General features: G+C 46.3%; 1 protein-coding gene across 26 annotated transcripts in view; it reads left to right on the plus strand.

Annotated features, from left to right (window-relative positions):
* The window catches only part of LOC121592004 (protein alan shepard), a 204,518-nt gene that overhangs the window by 26,343 nt on the left and 157,816 nt on the right, over nt 1–20,359 (plus strand). The window contains exons 1-2 of one of the 26 annotated variants that reach the window (XM_041913185.1): nt 181–307; nt 1,716–1,967. The exons of 24 other annotated variants lie outside the window; for them this stretch is intronic. In XM_041913185.1, coding sequence (XP_041769119.1) covers nt 1,923–1,967 — 45 coding nt within the window. In that variant the 5' untranslated portion in view covers nt 181–307; nt 1,716–1,922. Of the gene's footprint in view, nt 1–180; nt 308–1,715; nt 1,968–20,359 lie in introns of those variants that run through there. One more of the 26 variants, XM_041913184.1, reaches the window with a different exon arrangement.

Raw genomic sequence — 20,359 nt, forward strand, 5'->3', positions numbered from 1 at the left:
TCAATAAACTGGGAAAAACCTGTCCAGCAGTTTCTCTCCGTTTGGCCGGCTCTCTGAGTTTTCCACACACTCTATCTCTCCCAATCACTTTCTCTCTTTCTCTCACACAAACACACACATACACTATCTAACACACGGCAGTTTGGCGTGAAAATTGGCCGAAAAATCTACCGGCCGTCAGAAAGTGTCCCGATTCGGTTGCCGGTGGTGTAGTGTGTGCGTCGCTGTTATTTTCAAACGCCTTCCGCCCTCCCTCTTGTGCATCGTGTGTGTGTGTGTTTGTGTGTCTGCCCGTGTGTATGTGTATGTATGTGCAGCAGTTACCTCCTCACCATCATCCGTAAACGTTGCGTGTGTGTTTGCATCACAATTTACATGCACATTTGCTCACTATTGCTTCTCACAGTAGCGTGCGTTTGTGGGGAGGTACACAGACACTTAGTCTATGTGACGCGGATGCTGTGACATTTCGGGTTTCTGGGTTCTGGAACGTTGAAGGGCGTTGTGGGGTGCTACAGTTCACACTGTTGTCAATCGATACCGGCATTTCCGCCCATAAAATACACGCACACATAAAGAGAAACTATCGGCTGGCATGATCGCTGTGGTTAATTTCGTGTTGCAAGTGAACGCTGTTTTTATCGTTATTGGTAGATACATTTTCGGAAAACTAAGTGTGAAACTAAGATTTTTTCTCACCCGAACCGATGTACAACGATTTCAATTAGTCTGGTGTTACGGTTTGTGTGTATTGGAACGAAAGTACGAGAGAGGAAAAAAACAACAGAATACTGCAAACTGAGCCACGTGCACGTGAGTGAATGGTGTGTGAGTGTGGTATGTGGCACGGGCGCAGCAGCCATCTATCGTGCTTCTAACAGTGTATGAGCATGTGTGTGTGTTTGTGTGTGCATATGAGACGACTGTGTGTGTGTGTGTGGGTTTAAGAGCGACGGTGCGGTTTTTGCACCTTTCTAACCGGCGTTTTATTACTATTTTCCCAAAACGTTGTGGGTTTTCCGACTCTTGAAATAATAAACAATATTATTACTTAGAAAGCACCGCAAGCACACCAGCAAATCGTCGTGCTGTACATTTTCCAACGCTTTTCCGAACCTGAACACACCCCGTTCTGTGTGCGCCCCTCGTCGTGTCGTGTGTTTTGTATCGATTTTTTTTTTGGTTTTGTACGCTGTGTTATTTTTACCCTGTCGGTACAGAACGCGCTGCTGGTGCATTATTCCCGTCTGGCCCAGGCCCGGAAAGAGGTTGCATGAGGTTGCACTTTCGGCTGAGGTGCATTTTAATGCAATAGAGGCGTGTGTGTGTATGTGTGTCTCCATCGATATGCGGTATTATGTGTCTGTTTGAGTGTGTGTGTAGGTGGTTTGGCTGTAGACGAAAGGGAACCATGCTATTTTCTACACGACGACCTTTTCAGGGTTGCGTATGCGGGAGCCCTCGGGAGAGTTGGGGACACCCAGACACGAACCGCAGGGAGGGGCAGACCTTTTAATTTAAGATTGATTTGGACGATAAGATTTCACTTGAATATTTAATTCGATGTCGCAGATGAAATGAAATCTGTGTGCTTGCTGCTAGGGTCAGCGGGTGTTTTGGAGTTTTTGTGAGAACATTACTATTACAAAAAGGGAAGATTAAATCTTTGCTTTAAAAAATTTTAATATTTTTAACTTCCACATGTTTCATACTAGTGACGAAAAGTGTTCCATTGTGAAAGATTGTTCTAGTCAAAATTTAAAATAACGTTCAACCATTGCGCAACCGGAGTCGGTGGCATCGCTAAAGTGCAGAAGCAAAATTGAAAAGACAACTTACGCTGTGAGGTTTTCCCAACAATAAAGCAGCTTTTTCAGCGAACAAACAACCTACGTTCCACAGTTGCGAGCGTTCCACGTGTGATGGTAGTACTGCTGGAAGCAAAAGGCATCAACTACAAGATGATGGTAAGTGGCACTTTGCTTAAACTCATCGCTCCATGCGTCCGGGAAAATGGTTCCAAAAGGTTAAAAAAATTCGAAATTGCGATCCCATTTTTGGATGCTCCGGGTTCGGTTTGTACAGTCACAGTAAGTTGCGCCATTAATTCCATCATTTCCAATGCTCTGTGCTGTGGTGCGACTACGTGTCAGTGGTTAAGCTGGCCACTTTTATGGTGTTGTTTTTCCATTTGTTTTACTTTGCTCTCCTCTGGCTCACACGCTTCGTTGCACTTCTCGCCGTTGATAATAATTTCGATTCGATTTTCGGTTCGCGTCATCCGCTAACGGTGCTACCCAGGAACGGAACGTTGAACTTGAGGAAGTTCCGTTTTCGCCCCGGTTCAATCGCTGCTTCGGTGGCGTTGCCCTAGCTAGGAGTAGGTGTGATCTCGTGCCGGTTTCGGGGGTGTTTTTTGGAGCTATGAGAGTATGAAAACAAATCGAAAGAAAACAATACTCTCTCTCGCCCTTCCATCTCACCTCTCTCACAACAACTCCCCGCACGAAAACTACAATGGTATTTTCAACAGAATTTCCCTTAACACTGGTGGTGCTGCTACTGGTGAAAGTAACGGCAACAACTTCCGCAAACGATTTCTGTTCCTGTTTTGCTGGCATCGGTCGTCGTCGTGATCGGAGCCCGAAACGGAGGGCAAAGTCAAGCGTTAGGAAATTTTGTCGAAATGTATATCCCAATCCGAATCGAAGTACCTTCCCGGGCCGGCATGCCCCACACCAAAACCGGGTACGTTGCAAAAGATTGCTTGCACAAAGAGTAAAGTTGTATTTCGCGTGATCGGAGCGCGGGAGTGGAAAAATGTACAACAATTTACGAAGGTGTACGGGGCGACGAGCGGCTTTGATGGCTCCCGATTGCCTCGAGGAAAAATTCTTTTTTTTCCACTTTTGTGTGAAACAATGTTGTTCGCTGCGCCCATAACGGCAATCAAAAACGGGATGGAGAGAAAGAGTGGAAAGAAGGTTCTCTTTTACCTTCACACCGGCGCGTAACACAACTGTGGCGGGGGTTGACATTTTCGGAGAAGAGATTGGGCGACGGTGTTGGAGGCGGATTTCCCGAACGGTGGTGCGGAAAAGGCTAAACTTTTAACAAGTTCCAGTAGCGAATTTCCACCCCCTCCTACACGCAGGAATGCTTTCCACCCATTACGGATCGCGTGCTATTTTTCTTATTTACTTTCATCTGATTCGAAATCAAATTTGAATTTGCAGGGCGAATCGATCGGGCAAAGTTTTGTTGTGTGTGGGTGTGTGTGTGGGTGGGTTTAGGTTCCGCGGGGACTTTGACTATTATGAACGGTATTCGTAAATTTGATTTAAATCTTTACTGTCGCATTGCTGTCGGGATGGAACGGTGGGAATGGGAAGGGTAGAGACATTGCAATGGGGGTTTGAGTAGGCACGATCCGGCAGGTCATTATAGTATTATGGTTAAAAGGTTAAAGGTAGGCGAAAGTTTGACAAGAGATGAGAGTTTGTTATTACGATTACCGCCGTGGCGAAGGTCTGAGAAAAGGGTAGTCTGAGAAAAGGGTAGGCTGAGAAGAGGGGAGTATACAATGTGATATGCAAAGAAAGCTCGGTGCTTCATATTCTGGATTAGTAGACAAGGATAAGGCATGACTGTATCTAGACTGGCTTGCACAAGCTCAGATGGCTATCAACTCCCATTTTGTCAACTGTGTTTATTGTAGTGGTGTGCTCTCTGAAGCGATTGGACTCCGTCTGATTCTGACTTCGGAAAAATCGGAACCACTAGTTCCACAAGGAGTCGTCCGTAGTCGTCCGGAGTCGTTCAGAGTCGTCCGGTGTCGTCCGGTGTCGTCCGGAGTCGTCCAGAGTCGTCGGGAGTCTTCCGGAGTCGTCCAGAGTCGTAGTCCTTAAGAGTCGGCTGAAGTCGTCTGTAGTCGTCCGTAGTCGTCCGTAGTCGTCCGTAGTCATTCAGAGTTGTCTGGAGTTGGCCAGAGTCATCCGCAGTCTGCCGCAGTTGGAGTCGGGCGAAGACTGCCCATACAATGTGTTTGTGACAAGGCATTTGATTTCGTGGTGTTTTATTACTCTTTCGGTTAGCGAAGAATAGCGGTTTAAGTCAGCAGGAATCGGGATTGAAGATGAAATGCCTGTCTACAAGAACATTACACCGGCCGTCACCGGCCTACTTTAGAAGGCACCGACTCTGACTCCGGACAATTCCGACTCTGGTTGACTTTGGACGTGTCCGGATGACACCGGGACGTCTGCAGATAATGTTGGTCGGGCCTACCTTCTGGAGTCGTTTTCGAAATGTTAGGAGTCAGATCGGAATCTACTCTGGATTTTTGCCAAACTTCATCCATCACTAGTTTAGTGAGTAATTTGGTTATAAATGCCATTATTCCCAAACCATGAATCTAGATGGACAGCTAGAGACATTTTTATTCGTTCTGTAAATGAGTTAAAGGATTGCTTTACAGCCATTGTCCTTTACAATTCTTTTTAATTTTAAGAGCAGTCCTGAAACATTAGAAACGATGTGGGCCTAACATTTACCACATTTTATAATTCTTACTTGGCCTTAGGTATATATTGAATCCGTTAGTACTGATTGAAACTATTGAACACTGTAGATGGCCCAACTCATCACATCACTATCTATTACAAGTCGGTACATTTGTTGATTCCTTTCAAGACTGCTTCGCGTATCATGTACTGAATAGTCCAACATCAAAACACAAACCTTTATAACATAAATAAGCAATCTGGTGAATTGTTAACCTTCATCATCATCATGCTTAATTCAATTCCAGTGCTCCGGTGCTTAACACTTCAACACCACAGTTCCGCCGCTCCCAAGCGTTACTTCTTTCACTCCCTTCCCACACACATGTGCGTGTGTGTGAGAGTGCTCTCAAACAACTCTTATACGAAACCCATCCTGCCGCCATCCTTACGATTGCTGCTATGTGTGTAATGAACGGGTGGTTCCCACTTTCATTTACCACCATTGTGCGGTGTGTCTTTGTTTGGTCACACGAATGTCGTGAAGCAAAGTTGGCAGGAAGAAAAGAAGGAAAGTTAAACTTTACTACCATTTCTTCAAAAAGCTTTCTTCGCACAGTTCGTCGTGATATGCGTGCTGCCTGGCGCATCCTGTGCATCGCAAAGGCAAAGACAAAAACGAACTCCTCTCTCCAGACTTTGCTGCACGTTCTTGGTTAACAGTCCCCCGGATCAGTAGTGTGCCAGCGTGGAGTGTGTGGTGTGGCAAGCGAGAGGACATATATTGTCCTTAAATTTCGTCACATTCTCGCCCATTTGCTTCCTTTTCACGGTGTCTGTCGCCCGTTTGGCAGAGGAGGTCGTCGTTGTCCGGTGCATTTTGGAAGACAAAGAATTGGTGAGTGTGTGTGCGTTTAAGGGTGGGTGCATGGCCGGGAGGGAAAGGTACTCTATGCGGTGGGAACGCATACGACGCTTTGAGAATTCGCTTAAAACTTGATGATGGTGGTATTTGATTGTAAATTTATGATGGTCTTTCCTTCAGTGAATGTGCAAAGCTTGCGAGACGCGCGTTTGGTACCTCGTCCAACGAATGTCGGGTTCAACAGGGTTCAACAGCTTCAGGTCATCGGTTTCATTGCTTGAAAGAGCTTCAAAACATTACCTTTTTGTAAATTGCGAGCGAAAAAAGAAATAATCAATTAATTTCGCTATGTGTAACAGAGTCGTATCATAGCACACAAACTTTGGCGTTCTGTACGACACGTTCCTGACCCGCTGAAGCACGTTTTGGGAAGCCGAACGGGTGCAAAATTTCTAATTGCATCGCACAAGGTTGCAACATTGGCGCTGCCCCCGCTTGCGCTTTTGCAGCGAGAGTATTGGGCGGAAGCAAAACTTGTGTCAAACATATGTTCTGTTCCCCGCACAGCAATGAGGTTGACGTTGTTGCTGTGCCCGGTTTAGAACAAACTTTCCTCTAGTCACCCCAATTAGTGTATTCAAATTGTTTCACCCCCGGTTCCTCCACCCCTCCCCAACCTCCTCCGATCCTTGTTTTGTTGGAAAGTTGCATAAACTTAATTTTCTTTTCGAGCTATTCCCCCAAAACACAATTATAACAAAATTCGCGTGTACATAAATTTTCCCGTTCGATGCGGACGACGTGCGGCAGCACCACGCTCTCGGTTCTCATTAGACCTGCACATAAAACATTTGCACATCGACGTGTGTGTGTGTGAGAGAGAGAGGGATGGAGCATGTGGAGCGTCGCGTGTCATCCCGCCAGGACTCAGTGGCCGTTGCAAATTCCCCCAGGTGCAAGGTTTGTGTCCCTGAATTCGAGACCTGGCCGACGGTGTATGGAGCGCGTTCGGTTGTGCGCTGCTGCTGTTGCCGCTACACTTGTGTCGGATGAATAATCTATGCTGGAACCGTTTTGTTTTTCCCTCTCTCTGTATGTGTGCTTTGTTTGTGTGTATCACACACACACACAGTGTTCTAGCCATGCGCGTCGTGTCCTTCTCTTTTCATTTCGCGCTTCGGTTTCTTGTAGTGATGGGTAAAGTTGGCAAAAAACGTAGTTAACTCCTATCTGACTCCGACAATTTCGGAACCATCGCCGGAAGGTAGGTCCGCCCAGCGTTATCTGGTGTAGTTCGGAATCGTCTGGAGCCGTCCAGATTCGCCCAGGGTCGCCCGGCGTCGCTCAGAGTCTCCTGAAGTTGTCCGGAGTTCCACTCAAATCATTATTCTTTGAAAGAAAGGCCTGTTTAAGAAGTGCAGGCGCAAAGCGAAAGAAGAAAAAATACCACAGAATCAAATGCCTGGCCACAAATACATTGTACCGGCAGTCTTCGGCCGACCCTGACTCCGGACGACTTCGTCCCCAGACCACTACGGTGGACTAAAGACGACTCCTATCCGGGTGACTACTACGGCTCTGGACGACTCCGACTCCGGGCGGAACTAGTGGTTCTCATTATGCCGGAGTCGCATCGGAGTCGTGGTTTCGCTCCAGATAGCACATCACCAGTTCCGTGCCCTTGTGCAGCAGTGCAATCTCTCTCCGGTGCGCCAGAGGGAACGATAGGCGATGGTTTATTTGTCAATGCAGCAGCTTCAACCAACGGGGTGCCGCCTATCTTGGGCTGCATATTTACAACCCGGCCCAGCGAGCTTTTTTCTTCCCTTTTCTTTGCCAAGGCTAATATATAGAGCGAGGTGGTGCATATTGAAGGCGGCTGCAGAAATTGCATAATACATCATGGATGCCTGCGAGGCTCTTGGGCGCGACTTCTCCGGGACGATGCTCTCGTAGTGCTGCTCCCGGTGTCGTCAGGTCGTTCGACAGTAATACAAATGATGCTAATGTTGCCCTTGCCAAGCGACGTCCTGCGACATTGATTAGGTGGGTGTGTGTGTGTGTGTCTTGCTGGAAGCTTGTTTGCCCGACGACTCTCGATGCCACCGTCCAAAATGTAAACCGGGTGTGTTCGATCGCGCATTTCCGAAAAGCACACATGGGGCATGATTATCATGTCCTGGAACGTGAACCGACGAGAGTGTGTGTGTGCCTGTGCACGGTTGGAAAATTGTGGAGGTGTGCGAGGCAAATTTCTAGCACACACCCGGGGGCTTATGGTTTGATTTTTGGTGCATTTTAATCGACCAACGTTGGCCGCCTTTTTGATACTAAAAGTTTTCCTCTTTTTTGCCCGACCACTTTTGCTGCTACTGTGAACGAGAGTGAGGTTATTGATTGGCTCTCTTCTCCACAGCGAGCTGTGCCAGTGTGTTGGGGTGGTCGGCGATGGAAGTTTAGTACCATCCCACTCTGGACGAAGTGTTGAGCGCTCGCAGCGGTGGCCACCGCCAGCCTCGGTCGATGATGCATTTTTGATGTTTCCAATCAAAATTACTGTTCATTATTAATCTCGTTGGGTAGGACGGGGGTGGGTGGTGGAAAAGGAGATGGTTGGTTTTCTTGGTATTGGTTTTTTTTCTCCCCCCGATAGCCCTCGATAGCCAACGATGATGGGGTGAAGGGTGGTTTGAATTTTCCATCAAGCGGGTTTTTGTGGCTTCCGGGGCAGATTTAATGCGCTTCCTTGCAGGAGATGACACCGTCCGAGCGAGGTCCCGCCCAGGTACAAGTGACGCTGATGATATTTGTGGCTAGTATGGGACGCTTTTCGTCCTTCGTGAAGTGGTGATTAAGGTTTGGAAATCGTTTCCTTTGCGCGCTGTGCATAAGTGATGAAGGGAACACATGTGTGTGTGTTGATGTCGTTTCTGTGCCGCGCCGGAAGCGTCGAACGAAAATGGTTCATTAATCAAACAATATTTTCCGTACTCGGAAATGGTTATTTTTACTGCATTAGTTGTTTAGTTGAGGACGGAAAAAACTGTTGCCACTGCTTAATGATCTATTTTAGGTTTTGTGTGTACTGTTGGAGGAAAAAAATATTAAATAGGAAAACATCAACAGCCTGAAACCACATGCCATTTAGGCGCCATATGGTTCGCAATATTCTAAAATGGACATACAACAGAATGTTTTTTTCTGACCTCCATAGCCGGCCTCGACGAATAATTGGCAGGGAGGGTAGCCCTTCCGGATTCCTTCTTTTTTCACTGTCCAGGATTAGCGTGTCTGTGTTTTTCTAATGCAAATGCGCTGAAATGCAAATCGTGCTCACACAGTGCTTGTTTTGAACTCCGACACAGTGTCGGACAGTAATATGGTTATCGCGATTGCATTTTCCCACCTACGGGGAGAGAAAAAGAGGTATCGATAAAAATACTTACCTAAAAAAGCATTGCCCTGCCCAGAGGGGTTAATGTTTGTGCATAGGGCGGTAAAAGAAGAGAGGAGCTGTATGTAAATGTGAAAAAGCATGCCCCGTCCACTCGGAACGGTGTGCAACAACAAACGTCCTAGTGGAAAAACATGTGCCCAAGCTTTGCTAGCTGGAGCGAGCAACCTTAATGGAGATTGCATTTTGATAATAGTGCAAAAACATTAAAACTCACTTTGAGTATTTTAGTAAATAATAATGTGGCCATACTTTGAACAGTGACTTGTGCGGGGAATTGCTTTAGTTTTGCTCCGAAATCTTTTTTGCTCGATAATCTTTTTGTGTAAATGTCTGTGCTGTCTGTGCCCGGAACAGCTTAATCGTTGGGAACCGCGCGCTCTCTCTCTGTAAGGCAAATCAAATTTCGTGGCCCCCTTTTTGCACGTACTGCTGCGATCGATTGCTCGCCAGTTTCATTATTATTTTTATTTCATTGCAACCGCATATTATTTGCGAATTTAAATTTATCGATTCGATGATTCGCTTGTGCACAATCCAAAAAGCTTCAACCTGATTGCAAAACGATCATCATGCTACTAACGAAGCGTGTGTGTGCTTATGGGGGGAGGCGCGGTGCTCGCATTTGATTTGAAGGGAGAAAACGTACCGCGGCGACCCATTATATACGGCCAACTGTTTGCATCTGCCGTGCTCCACGAATGTCCTTGGATGGTAGACGGGGAAGGAGCAGCGTAATTCATTTTTCCAAAAATATCCTCGTTTTGCTGTTTTGCTGGGGTGCGGCTTTTTCTTCCACTCTATTTCACACAATTGTGTTAAAAAGAAGGAGGAAAAAAAGAACAGATTAAGCTAGCTATAAATAGACAAGCAGTCATTTTCATTCCCATGAATTTTCCGTTGGTTTGTGGCTTTATTAATTAAGTTAGTTGGAATTTGGAGCCTCTGGAACGCTAGCACATTTCACTGGAAAATAATATCAACGCATTGCTTTGCGTTTAATGCTGCTACATAATTGCGTTAAACTCAGGAATTGTAAATTATAATATATTTTTAGATTTCCTGGAATGTTATGTTGTTGTGTTAGAAATCAATCAGTCAATTAGTTGGTTGGAAATCAATCAGATACTCTTTCAATATGTGTCAGTTATATGGCTTAAATCCCTCTTGGCATAGGTACAGCTCCATGGTACAGTTTGGTAATTGCACGGGCCGCTTTCATCAGCATACGTTCATCCTGCGTTCAAGCCTCTTTTGGAGTAGCTTGAATTGTTTATTTAAAAAGTGGATTGAAGAAGATCATCAAGCATTCTTGTCAGGGTTTTCAACGTCTTGTTTAATTGTGTAAGGGAAAGTTATGAGGAAAAAATAAAAGAACATAGTTTTTATTTACTGATTAAACATCGCCGGTCTCATGGTACAGTCGTCAACTCGTACGACTTAACAACATGCCCGTCATGGGTTCAAGCCCCAAATAGACCGTGCCGCCATACGTAGGACTGACTATCCTGCTATGGGGGGAAATCAATAAGTCACTGAAAGCCAACCCCACAAGTGGGTTGGCAGGCCTTGACCGGCATCGGTTGTTGAGCCAAAGAAGAAGAAACAATCACTGTTACCATGTATGCATTCGCTACTGCTACCAAACACTTAAAATTTGCTGCTGGTCAATTGATTTCAGTGTTTCCGGCTCCAAAAAACGTTGCTTTTCAAAACGTAAAAAACGTACCTGCCAATAGGGTAAGCTACCAGTAGACTCTGCACGCTAAAAGGTCTGTGTGAGGGTGCGCTAGCCTTCCTTTTTGCCGCAACTCAAAGCACAATCTGCGGAAGGACGACACGCGGACGATCTCGCGATTTGCAAAATCAAAATCCGCTTTTATCTACGCCAACGCCAAGGTAACGAGGCAAAAGCACACACATACACACACCTACCACACCCATTGTTGTGGTGGAAAGTTGAGCCTTTGGTTATACACATTTTTTCCCTCTGTCCACTGCAAACAAAGGACCTTCCTTCCTTTTTTTTCCCGTAACGCGGTGGTGGTGTAGTGGCCTCTGTTGGTTACTTTTCTCGGCCGTTGGAAATCGAGTTTTTCTTTTTGCTCGTTCGCTGCGGAGCCATTTTTCACTCACCACCATTCATTGATTGTTTGCATCGAACAAAGTCCAAACAGGAAAAGGGAGAAAGATAGAGAGAGAGAGAGAGAGAGAGAGAGAGAGAGAGAGAGAGAGGAACTGTGGGGTTTGGAGATGGTGACGCGCTTTTGGTTTTTAACCCGTCGACGCCAGCAATAGTAGTAGTATCTGCCGGTCAACCGAAGGAGGGAGTGTTGATGCACCGTGGGGAAGGCGCAAGGTTCACCCAGTATCCGGCCAGGTGTCGGTTATGTTCTCTTCTCTCTGCTGCGCCCCCGCTGCTGCACGGCGTTTGATCTTTGGCTGGCCTCCTGTCAACGGTTCGGTTAATGGTGGTTACGGAACACACGGCGAAAGGTTGTTGTCATGTGTTGCTTTTGAAAGGATGACGTATTGCTTGTGGAAGTTACTAGCCCGGGTTCACTTCGCGGAAGGTTTGTGTATGAAGCGGTGGGTTTTTTGTTGCTGCGGTTGGTAGTACAGTGGAGATATGTTTTTTGTAGGAGAACTAATTCCGCCTGTTAGGCAGGAAGCTTCTATGGTTACAGCGGAAAGTTTTGGAAATATTGGCTTCTGTGCGATGTAATAGTACACTGCAATCTTTTCAAGGAGAATAAAAAGAGAAGCGTTGGGAAAGGGATTTTGTTGGCAGTATTATTGAAGTTTCATTGTTCAATGTTGGGCAAATTTTGTCGAACTTTTGATAGAAAAATTAATGTCTTTTTAACATGCGATATTCAATAATTTTCTCATTGTCTGGCTTGCTTAGCACGTTGACTCATACACTTGTAAAATGAGAATTCATCTCACCGCGACATTTCTTTACCATTTCTTGCCAGAGAATCTCAAATTAGCGCCAAAGCAAGTATATCAACGAATCCTGAATACCCGCGCACGGCTACTGAGTTCGATTCTGTTAATTGCTTTGATCTTGCTCCTGCCCAAACGAAAACCGACCGCCATCGTTTGATTTAAAAGTTAATAAGCAAGGAATTATTTGTGAACAAAATTACAGCAGCCGCTCAAATTGCTTCGGTCGTTCCACGCAATAAACGAACAATCAGCATCATCGGAAGCGTGGCACTCGGCAGAATGGGATGAAGATTACATTTACACGAGACGGCTTTTCCGGCGAAAAAATCTTCGATACATGTGTTGACGGCTCGGTAGAGATTGTCTCACTCTCTTCCACGTTCTCTCTTTTGCCTAGCCCGAATGCTGCAAACGACGGCATTCCATTGCGTTTCTTGGGTGTAACTTTTCTCGGGCTCGGGATTATGGAAATTTGGCAAATGAAGCGGGTGCCGCGCTGTCGAGCCGCTCGTCGGGAAATACCACCCTTGTGACCTCATTTTCAATGCCATTTTGTACATGGGGGCACTGCTAGTGCGTCTGTAAATTGAAACACGGGCGGCACTTCTGGTGCCGCTTACGAGAATCGTGTAAATTGTAAACGGATAGAGAGGCAGAAGGAAACGTAATGGCAAATCCCAAAAGCTAGATGTGAACGCTGGAAACAATGCTATGGCATGGGAGGGGAATGGCGAGTTTGTTTGTTTGTTTTCGAATGGCGATAGAATTATTTTGGACGCTGTAAAAGGTTCTTCGAACCGTTTTTGAAGGTCTTTATGGAGAAAGACATCTGGGAAGGTTGCTGTCAAAAAAGCAAGGCCTTGTATGCCTAATTTCTAGATTTGTCCTCGATAAGGGATACTTCAAATAGTACCACTAAAGAACAAGGAAGCATTGCCGTCTTCAATAGCAATAGCAATAGGCATGCTGTACAGCTTCCAGTAATATAGCAGTGTTCAGAAATTATTAGATCATTTCACACTTGCTTGAACGGTTGACGCTCGGGATCTCGGAATCTGATACACTGTTCACTATTCCTATCGACTCTTGCGCTTTGTCCCTTATCCCGGTCGGTTCACAGCATCCCCTGCGCTTCACGCTGGAGCAAGTTTATCGCACAACCACCATACACGGTTGCCTGTCAACTTTGTCGTCTGCGACAACAATGGGATATTAATTTTAATTTACACCACTCCTCAAAGGCACACAGCGGCACAGGAACTCCCCGACTCGAGTGGCCACGGTGGCAGCCTGTGACATTGGTAGTGGGAAATGTTTGCGCTTAATTGAATGATCGATCGATACGCTTCAATGTGTGTGGAAGTGAAGCCGATTCCGATTCAGCTCTGCTGGTGACAATGCTGAAATATGATTTAATATCGATCGTTAACGGATGGGCAGAAGCAGGAGCCATACATAGTTGTGGAGCACTCGTGTGACGCGGTGACTGACAAAGCGGAGCGCTTTGAGTGCTCTTGAGAAGGGGTTTCAATGTTTGAAATGGGTTGGAATTATGACAACATTGACAAAGTTTCATTTTGCAAAGACAATTTTGGGTTATCTAGATATTACATATTAATTTGAAACATAGCAGCACATTTATGTATTTTGAACTAGACTTAGATAATGAATTCTTCGTAATTTTTAGACTATTGAATGTCTGTTGAAGAATGTTTATTAGGATAGAATCAGTATCATGTCCAGATCAGCATACAACTTCATTTAGAACAATTTGCCCTATACGTTAAACGCTTCGGTTGTTAATCTATTTTGAAATGGAGGCATCATCCCATCAAGATGCACAGCATAATCTGTTGTCGCGGCATGCGATGAGAATAAATCGTTTAATGTAAATAGATGCTTTAGGATGTTGTGGGGTTTTCATTATGTATCTCCAATGTACCAAGAGAAAGAGGAAATCAAATTACTAGAAATACTACCCCATAGATTCCTTCATTAGTGCGTGTACGTGGAAATGCTGTCCAAGATTGACTAGGATTTCACAAACCAATCATATTTTCCATCGATTTGAGCTTATTGGTGATTTCTGAACGTACCAACAGCATGGCCCGCAAAGACTTGCTCACTTTCCAGTACCCAGACCACCACCGCCACGCTAGTCACGTTGCCAGTAGTAGTGACGAGCTTTGATTAATGGACTCGAAACGTGTGCCAAATAGTGATTTCAAGACACCGAAGAACGATGAAGACTGATTGATCGTTTGTGGATCGTTTCGATAAGAACATTCTCAGAATTTGTCTTCGGCCATCGTTGATTTTGTAGCGTTGTTGCCTCTTGTGTTGCCTTCTGAATCAATACCCTACCATCTCTCCGTATCGTGTTCTTCCCTCTGTTTCGCAAATGATGTTCCAATAAATTTGCATAATTCGGTGTCAAATTGTGACACTTTGCCTGACACCTTCCGTTGTGCCCCAATGGAACGAGAATGGAAAAGAAAACTGGAATGTTTTTATTTTTGGCCCGCTGCGACACTCCTTCGGGATTGTAACTCTCGGTCCATTAGAGCCCAGTACTACCGAGAGCGCGCGCGCGCGCGCGCCACCTGGACAGCTTGCACAGGTTATGCTAATGTCTCGTCGTGTTTTGTGGGTAACATTTTCGGGCGTGCCGCATTGTGCAAGGTTTTTTTTTGTTGTTGTCGCAGAAACTTTGTGTAGAGTAACCCAAAACACATTTCAGCAAAACTTCATCTACAACCAAAAGAGAGGCGAGTTGTTTATTTTGGTTTCACCTTTGTTAACTTCGACAGATGTTGAACGAAGTGGGGAGGTGTTTTGCTCAGATACTCGCCGGAGCAAACTCTGTCTCAAGCGATCCTCTGCCAATGCTCACCATCATCACGAACCGTTTGCAAATGAACCTTTCGGCTTCGGTGTGTTTGTGTTTGTGGGAGCTATTTCCCCAAAATACACAGCGAGAATAACCGCATTTCGGAAACGCGGAGCAGCACAGAGTTAAAGCACAAGCCATCAACCTTTGGGGTCGATTAAAATAATAACTTTTGCATACCGTGTGGCTGCAAATGTGTCACACACCAGCCAAGGGAGTTGTGTTCCCGTTTTTTTTGCATTTCTTTTGCCCACTGTATGTGTGCGTTGGTGATGTCGCGTTGACAAGCGCGTCGTCAATTCCACCCACGTCCGTGTGGCCGCGCGCGCTTGCGATGCACACGTCATGATGTGGTGAAAGGCGCATGATGACAGCTTAGGTGCCCCGGTTAGGCGCAAGGTCGCCCCTCCCCTCCCAAGGGAGCATTGACACTGTGCGCTGAAATCGGATCAAATGTCTTTCTTTCGTTCGCTTTGTGTCCAGGCGAGGCCAGACGCGTGTGGCCGAGCAGGGGGGACCATTAGCGAATGGTTGCAGTAGTCTAGGTCGCAGGCAAGCGTCTTCTGTTCTTCTTGTGCAGTGCGCACTTCTTCGCTGTGCATATAAATAGAAGCCTCTCCAGACACTGTTCTGTGTTTGGCCAGACACGTTGATCGCATCGTGATTACAATGAAACAAGATAGCTTTCAATTAGACGCATTGTATCGTCCATAGTTTTGCTTCAATCTGTGAATCTTAAATCCTTCGCTGTGGACTGAAATCAAAATTAATTTGTTTGTTGTGGCTCTTCTTCCCTCCAAGCGACAGCGCTACGTCATCTCTGGTACGAACGAGCACAAGATCGCCCGATAAGGGTACCAGTAAGGGTAGAAACACGTAAATTTTTCCCCAAAGGCTGCCGCATTTAGTGCCGCGGGAAATTTAAAACAAAATAAAAGCCTCAAATCCAGTAAGCCGCGTTTTAGGGCGGTGATATGGTAGGCTGTTAAGAAGGGAAGCGACCAGGGGGGACAGTTAAACTTTTAAGATCCGGCGATTTTCCACACCGCCGTACGGTTGGGCCGGGAGTGTAGAAGGAAAACAGACCTCTCGCCCACTCCCCCTCCAGCCCCCTCTTCGGCACGCGTAATCGTGGCGCATATTTTATGATGACCTTTTATCGACGCTAATAAAAATCAAATTAAAAACAAACAAACCCACCCAGTGCGTACAGGAGGGTGGGGTGAAGTTAGCTTGTGCTTTTCATCGTATTTTTGGCTCGTGCTTGCTTTTTCCTACTGGAGAAGCCTTTTTTTCCTCTGTGCAAATATGTGTTGCTGTGCTTTGATTTGGGCGTGTGCGTGTGTGTGTGCCGGTTATGTTGTTGTTTGCCCACTACGCTGCCGCTCCCGGCTGACGGGGAAGTTTTTCGCGAGTTACGAGCTGCTTGAAGTTCGGTTAAGGCCCGATGGAGCAGAGCAGAGGTCACTGATGTATGCATGCGAGACGGAAAACGGCCGACCGGCGCTTCAAGAGTCCTTGAAGAAGGACGGAGGTTTACGAGCGTAATGTGTGCTGTACATGTGTCCGAAAACCGGGGGACGGCCGGAATGTTATAGCGCCGCCGTGAGGTTTAGCTCTCCATTTTCCTCGCTCGCGAGCTCTAATATTGGGAAGCGATGGGGCCATATTTTACAGTCGCTTTTGTGGAGCACCCACACGCTGCCGTGCTGTTATTTCTTTATTCCCGCCGATGTGCCCTTTAATGCTAGGGGGGGAAAGAAAAAGGTTGTACTTTTTCCCGTGTTGCCCGTTACCCGCCGCATTAAAGCTCTGGCGGTGTGTTGTTTGCGCGCTCCAGCGTTTGGAAAGGTAAAACTGTGCTAGGAACAACAGTCGTCGAGTGTTTTGAACTGGTACAAAACCATAACGACACATCACGTAGCTGCTAGCGGCGCGTTTTTTGTTTGTTGGGAGTCCAACGAAGGAGCTCTCGGTTGAGTGAATTATTTTGCTGATAAATTATCGTAAATATTGAAGAAGGAATAAATTTCGAAAATCTGACGGCAAGAATAAAGAACGGTAGGGTAAGAATAAACAGTGGCTTCAGACGCGAATGAGAAAGGTTGTACTCGGGGATGGGACGGTTGGCAGAAAGGCATGAGTTGCTGCCCAAAACACAGTACCGAACTGAACGGAGTAAATCGTAAAACTTTCAACAATCTTCAACCCCAACTCTATTCCAGCTATAGTTCCCAGCAACAGCGAATAAGTCCTACGATGACGGTCCTTGCGAGGAGTCTCCAAAATGACTCTCTTTAGTGGATATGTACGTGTATGTGGTTGTGTTGTTTCAACCAGTCTTTGATTTCGTTTTGCATTTCATGTGCTGCACGCTGGTCATATATTGGAGCACTCAAGTTCAGCGACTTGTAAGTGGCACTGTTGGAGGTGCTTTTTTGTGTGTTTGCTGTGGCTGCTGATGTTCTAGCTTCCATTCATGCCACGATGACCGGATATTGAATTCTGTGGTCGTGGTGGAATGTAACTAGTTCTAGTATGGAAGAGAAATTTAGATTTTTATAGCATTTCAAAGCAGCAAGAGCTTGGGTAGTAGAGTTTGGTTGAACTATAGTACGGTCTATATCATATCTGGCAAACCAATAATGCTCGCAAAGAGCCTTACAGTGCAGCCTGTTCACAGAAATAAACCAAAAAGGGATTTTGAGTCCTTGTGGAGTAGCTATCTTACTGGGAATACTCTGACCAAGCGTGGTTAGAAACTTTTCGCAAACAAGTAACGATGCGAAAGGACGATAGAAATCCGCTGGCAATATGATGTATTCTGTACCATGTTTATGAGTGTACATTGACAATCCTACCACCAACCCCAGCTGCTGCTCAAGTTTTGCATCACGTCTGTGTGATTGAAATCTGAAGTATCTGATCTGCCGCCCCGGGGTTGTATGAAAAATTCTCGCTCAAAATTATGCACAACAAGCGCACGCCGTCATACTGCGCTAACTTCTCGTAGGGATGAAAATGTGCACTCTGTGGTGCTAGCAGTGGGATATAGTTCGTGCTGTGGTTGCATTCCACTACAGCCTGTTCCAGGAATGTGCGTTCCAACTTGCGCGGTCGATGAGCAACGCGAATCCCTTAGAATCACGGTTGGGTCGGGTCGATGCCAAGAAGTCACAGTGCACAAAAATCCTGTCCCGATCGTGGAACATCGTAAATAAGTTTGATTTAAGTTCGTCTGCTCCTGGGGTTGCTCACATGCGCTCGTCTGGCTCGGGGAGTTTTTTTTTTTTTGGAGTGCGAAACAGTTCAGACATGCGACGCGGTCGTTAAATTTGGAGACCCTTCCAATCGTAACCAAAGTCGAACTGAGGCGCTCTGGGGATGAGGTGAGTTTTTGGCAAGTAGAAAGTGCATGTTCCTCGGTTTTTTTGAGGCAACTGGTGAGGGAATGGCTTCCATCTACTGGAATTAGATTTATTTTATTGGCGATAATCGTGCTATGGTGACATTCGCGTCTACTGCTGAAGGAACTGCTGGCGATGATTGCTCAACTATGCAACTATTATTGCTCGGTAGAAGTCACTGGAGGCCGGTGTCGTTGTGTCGTGTTTAAAGTGGTTGAAATTGGCGACATTTTGTAATGTCTGGAATTGAAAAGGATGTAAACCAGAGCAACAGAGCTTTTAGGGTAGGCTTTGGATATCGCGATAACATCGCGAAAGGCTACTATGAAGTTATTAGTAATATCGTTTTCTAATGCCATTTGACTTTCGTGACCTCTCGCATCAGTCAATTGCAAAGGTGAAGTGCTCAAATGATTTACAAAACAATGCTCCCAAGTGTCTGCTTCTAAGACGCCATGCTAAGAGACAAACACTCCCAAGAATGCACCGTTCTGTTTGGCTGCAAACAATCGTCGTCACAACATCCTGTCTAATGACTAAGCAGCTTCAGTTGTAAATGTCACAAACATTAAAAAGCAAGAAAGCAAAAAAAAAACTAACAACTTCAATCACTAAAAACGGTACCTTACTTTTATTGTCGGCAGCGAACCAGACCACACCCCCGTTAAGGGTGGCAGTACCTTGCATGTAATGTTTCGTAAATATTTAATACCAACAGCTTAAGTGCGTCCATTTACTCACACTTTTCTTCCTCTCTTTCTCGTTTCTTCCAACAGGTAAGTGAACCCGCAATGCACCTAGTAGTAGCTGGTGGCAAACCATACCATTCTCGGGCTCGGGCAGGTTTCCGTGCTTTTGGTGAGTTACACTATCTTCCTGCGCGCTCGCCAAACGGGACACCGCGCCACGATCGTCCTAAATGGAACGCAACGAAGTCATTAAAATTCCCTCCGGCGCGCTCGGTAACTCCCGTGTGTGTGTGTGTGTGCGCGCGAGAAGACAACATTGTCACCCCATGGAGAGGATGTTGTTGGCCGAGGGCGAGAGGGTAGCGACGACGTGTTACAACAGAAATCACGTGCAATTCCACGGTGTTATTGTACTGCACTTACATCCGACCGTTTCGGTGTCGTCGTTGCCGCTATTGCGAGGCCCGGTTGCAAGGCAGACGGGCGCGCACTGTTGGCACTTCATTTGAAGTGAGAACATTTGCGCAGAAATGGGCGACGAGCGCGCTTCTTGGTGCCTCCTCTGTCGGACGGCGACGATGGTGATGATGGCGATGGTGGTGGCGATCCATAGCACAATCACGGTGTGCTGTCACTTTCTTCGTAATCGTTATCGGCGGGCGCGTAGAATGGGTTGCAATTGACGATAGTGCGGTGCACTGTGTTAGCGCCTCAGCCAACCGTTCGTGGTTACTTTGCTCTTTTCATTCCATTTGTGTACGACATTTCGCTGCATTTTTATGTGTTTATAGGTAATTATTTGACTTGGAAGACTGAGAGACTAGCTCCAGCACAGAAAGAATGTCACCTGAAACGCCTGGAATGTCTGCTGGTGCCCAAAATCTGGTTGCAGAACTGTTGGTTTTAGTGTCCGCCAAATGCTTCTGTCCCTGCCAAACTACAGATAGTTGCATAATACAATTCTTCCACAGTAGCACTTCCGTCGGCTAAAGTTTCGGGCGAAAGATTCCTCAACATCATCGCGTACCTCAAGAACCTGTTTCCACCCGTCCAGTAACGTTGTGTAATGCTTGCGGTTTTTGGGCTTGCACCAAGACTCTCTGCTCTTGTCAGTTTCGTCACGAAAAAAAAAGGAACAAGAGAACACACAAGCATGCCGTTTTGCATAATCCCATTGAGAGGCCGCTCAAGCGTTAATGTGTTTTTCTGCCACCGTGTGATGAGTTTTTGTGGCCGTGCAGAGCGCAGCCAGTCACTTTGCGCGCAGCCGTCAGCCATCAAAGGACCTTAAGAAAGTTTCAGCGGAAAAGGAAAATTAGACAACTTCTTTTCGCCGACCGGGCTGAAACTTTGCACACCCGTGTACAACCGGGACCGGGGCCACACAGAGGACATTGGGGCACTCGGTTTCCGTATGCTTCATCGCGCCCAAGCTTTACGACCATCTCAACTTCCTGGCGGTTGCTGGCGGTGATGCTGCTGCTGCTGCTGGTGGCAATTCCGACGAGCACCGGCTTAGTTATGCTTCAGAGGGCGCCTCCAAGTTGTCAGCGGCAATGTTTCTTCCGCTCTCTCCTTCTGGGCAGAAGGTACAAGTTTT

Source organism: Anopheles merus, chromosome 2L (genome assembly GCF_017562075.2).
Source record: "Anopheles merus strain MAF chromosome 2L, AmerM5.1, whole genome shotgun sequence".
NCBI classification, from domain to species: Eukaryota; Metazoa; Arthropoda; class Insecta; order Diptera; family Culicidae; genus Anopheles; species Anopheles merus.